Source organism: Ursus arctos, unplaced genomic scaffold (assembly GCF_023065955.2).
Source record: "Ursus arctos isolate Adak ecotype North America unplaced genomic scaffold, UrsArc2.0 scaffold_23, whole genome shotgun sequence".
In the NCBI taxonomy this organism is placed as follows: Eukaryota; Metazoa; Chordata; class Mammalia; order Carnivora; family Ursidae; genus Ursus; species Ursus arctos.
Genome location: NW_026622908.1, coordinates 33,817,359 through 33,821,385, shown reverse-complemented (window position 1 = coordinate 33,821,385; position 4,027 = coordinate 33,817,359). Strand labels below are relative to the sequence as shown.

At 35.1% G+C, this 4,027-nt stretch overlaps 1 protein-coding gene across 1 annotated transcript; it reads left to right on the top strand.

The window, feature by feature from the left end:
* Positions 1–2,362: 2,362 nt before the first annotated feature.
* Positions 2,363–3,295, top strand: LOC113246434 (olfactory receptor 4C11-like). Its single transcript, XM_026487042.3, has one exon. The coding sequence runs from the start codon at positions 2,363–2,365 to the stop codon at positions 3,293–3,295; it is 933 nt and encodes a 310-aa protein (XP_026342827.2).
* The last annotated feature ends 732 nt before the right edge of the window (positions 3,296–4,027 follow it).

The window sequence follows — 4,027 nt, the reverse complement described above, 5'->3', positions numbered from 1 at the left end:
CCATTAGGGATGCTTTTATTATGGGAGATTTGTCTATTTCCCCCTATTGATTACTTACTTATTTAAGTGTTTAGTATCATTATGAAGTTGTGGATTATTTAAACAATGAGTTATATTTCAATTCAATTTCTTTTATTTTGTTCCTCAATTTTTACCAGCTTTTGGCACTGGGGGCTCTTCTCATTGGCTCTTGTGTCCCAGCGACATTCTCATCCGTGTGTGTGTGTGTGTGTGTGTGTGTGTGTGTGTGTGTGTATTAGCATTTCCTTATCTTCCATCACTACAAGATGCTCCAGTTCATCTTGTATATTCCCTGCCCCAGACCTAGAATCTGCCATTTATTTAAGAAGTCCTAGTAAATTTTCTTGTAAAAGGTTACTAGGAACTTTGTCCTGGCCACTAGATAACTAGATAAACATTGTGGGGTTTTATGTTGTTGTTGTTGTTGTTGTTGTTGTTGTTGTTTCAATTCTAAGCAAAAGATGTCATTTATGGCCCAGCAAACACCTTTTGTTGCAAGAAGAGATAACCTTTTACCCATTACCTGTTAATACACATTGAAGATTAAGTTCTTTATTACTTTTAGCTCAGGTTTTCTAATTAGAAGGGAGGGGGCACTTTAGGGAATGACATTCCCCAGACTCCTATATTTTGCATCATTCATGTTTAAATATTCCTGCAGGAAAGGCAAAAGAGAAGCATTTCTCAGTGAACATTCCATGTGAGAGTTGATTTCAGAAAGTGTGGGATGAACCCAGGACCAACTTTGTCTTCTGCATGCAGTTGAGAACCTGAGCTGCAGTGACATCAAAAGAGAATGGGCAGAGTTTTAGAAACACTTTTTTTTTTTATTCACATTTTAGCAAAGGGTGGCCAAATTATCTTGAGAGTAAAAGAGGACAACTGAACCTCCAACCCTTTGCATAAGCTCTTATCAAAACTGGTAAGGTTTGTGTTGGGGATTAATGTAACTGTATATAATACTCACAGAAAACTAATCTGGTCAAAGCCACAGTGTGCATCTAACACATAAAAGGCATTTGTGGAAGGATAGAAAGTTTAGGGAATTTTCTAGAAGTAGATTGCAATAGAACTAAGTAGAAAAAAGAAATGCACGCAGATCCTGGTGGAGGGATAAGAAAATAGAAATAATATCTATTTGAGTGTTCCAGAAAATGCTCCACAGAGATAATGATTTTACTCTGGATGGAATAGGCTTCCCAAAAGTGGTAACTGAGTATTGAATAGGACCAAACACTATTGGATTTTATCAACAGGAAATTCTCTTAATTCTTTCATTTATTTTATGAATACTTATTATTAAATATGTACTTTTTTTAGATGTCTTGTTTCTATCTTCTCTAATTGAAGCCGGGGTATGGGACACTCAAGAATACAAATTCAAAGAATGCTATGGAAAAGTTGCAGCTATGACTTGGAGCTTCCTTAGCTCATTTTCTAAATCCCTGTTACCTAAAATAACACGAAATTTGAAAAAAAAAAATTGATTCCTTCCAAATGTCCTCTATTTATCCTTTATTCTAGTCTTAGTCATTCCTTGTGTCTTAAGAAAATATGCTGAAATACACATTAAAATACCAGACTAGGCAAAGAATTTAACTTTGGACAACATAGTATAATTTAAAAAGTTCAAAATTTTACGATAGAAGCTAATTTGGAACTGCAAACAACTGGAAATTATTGCAAGTTAAAATAACAAGAAACAAACAGTCAAGATAACAGATTAAAATAAATTTCACAATGGACTGAAATAAATGACTGAATGTTCACTGGTAAAATATAGTTTGTTTCTCACTTGTTCTCTGTCTCTCTCTGTGTCTATATATCTCTTTAGGTTTCATTATGGAAAACACTATCAAATGTTTCTACATCATTCCTTGAATGCTCAGAATACTTACTAGAAGATACTTCATAACTGAACTACCAGGTTCAAATAGCGGGAAAGCACATTATGTAAATCATGCATGAGTTTTCTCCATTTTTGCAAAATTCTACCTAACTGGTCCTTGCTATAAACTAAAGAAAGACATTCAGCTCAGAATGATACCCCCTTATCAAATCCCCTAGATTAATGTTTTTTATGCCTGATGAAACACATACTCTTTCATTATTAATTGTTTCATTGTTCCTGTAATCAATCAGGTGAATAGATCGTGAATAAATATGATTTGCTCTTTATTCAGAAGAAAACAACACGGAAGGTAAGGGATTACATACTGATAAGTGGCATGTCCATGTTCAAGCATAAGGATTTGACCTCCAGACGAAGTATTCATTTCATATTTTTTTCTCTGCAGAGTAAATATTTCTAACCTGTGCTTTCTCCACTTTGCCTGAAATAATGCAGCAAAATAACAGCATAACTGAGTTCATACTGTTAGGATTGACCCAAGATCTTAGAAAAAAGAAAATGGTATTTGTAATCTTCTTCATTTTTTATCTGGGAACTGTGGTAGGGAATTTGCTTATTATTGTTACCATCAAGTCCAGCAGGACACTTGGGAGCCCCATGTATTATTTCCTATTTTATTTGTCCCTTGCTGATTCCTGCTTTTCAACCACCACAGCCCCTAGACTAATTGTGGATTCACTCTCTACAAAAAGAATCATAACTTACAATGAGTGCATGACTCAAGTCTTTGCACTACATTTCTTTGGCTCCATGGAGATCTTTGTGCTCATCCTCATGGCCGTGGATCGCTATGTGGCCATCTGTAAGCCCTTACATTACCCAACCATCATGAGAAGGCAGGTCTGCACCATCTTGATTACTCTTGCATGGATAGGGTCTTTTATTCATTCTATAGCCCAGATTATCCTGGCTTTGAGATTGCCTTTCTGTGGACCCAATCTGATTGATCATTACTGCTGTGATTTGCAGCCCTTGTTGAAACTTGCTTGCATGGACAAATATGTGATCAACCTACTGATGGTGTCTAACAGTGGGGCCCTTTGTTCAAGTGGTTTTGTGATTCTGATGATCTCATACATTGTCATCTTGTATTCCCTGCGAAACCACAGTGCAGAAGGGAGGAAAAAAGCTCTCTCTACTTGTACTACTCACATCATCGTAGTAGTCTTATTCTTTGGTCCATGTATATTCATATATACACGCCCCCCAACCACTTTCCCCATGGACAAGATGGTGACTGTATTTTATACTATTGGGACCCCTTTTCTCAACCCATTCATCTACACACTGAGGAATGCAGAAGTGAAAAATGCCATGAGAAAGCTATGGTGTAGCAAAATTACCTCAGAAAGCAAAAGATGAATTGAGGGCTTTGGTTGATTACTTAATCTGCACCTATATCAAATATGATAGTGTATATCGTGACTTGCCCAACACACCCTAATATAATGTAGCTGATGTCCTTACTTTTTCTGTACTTCTGTACTCAAACCAGTAGATTCCCTCAGTATGCTGTCCTGGCTCTTAACTTTCGTAAGTGCTCAATTCTGAAGTTGTTGATTATGAATTACTACTCACATCTCAGTCTACACTCTGGTTTGATAAAAAGAAAGGTATTTATATAGTCTCAATTGTTCTAACAGTGTAGAATTTAAATTTGAATGCATTTTTCTGAGAATGAAATTGATTATCTTTTCAAATTATGTTTAATAAGAAGACTTTCTTTTGAAATCCATTCTTTGACCTGCAAATAAAGAATAACCTGTTCTCTATGACTTGTAATTCTTTCTATAGCACATTCCAAATTAGGTGTCCAGTTTCCTCTTGAATATATCCAGAGCAAAGGAACAAATTTTGTGTGTCAAGAAATTCTTTTCATTATATCATTAGTTTATCTTTAAAAAGTTCCATACTAGTGAACCAAAGGCAAAAAGGCAGTATATGTAAATATAAGTAATTTTTTCTTAAAATATTCTTAAGAAATTATTTCTATTATTATTAAGAAATTTTTGTTTCCTTTGACTATTGAAATAACTGAGCCATTATGTACAGGGTTTAAAAAATGTAGTATTACAAAGGCCTCAAGATATTCAA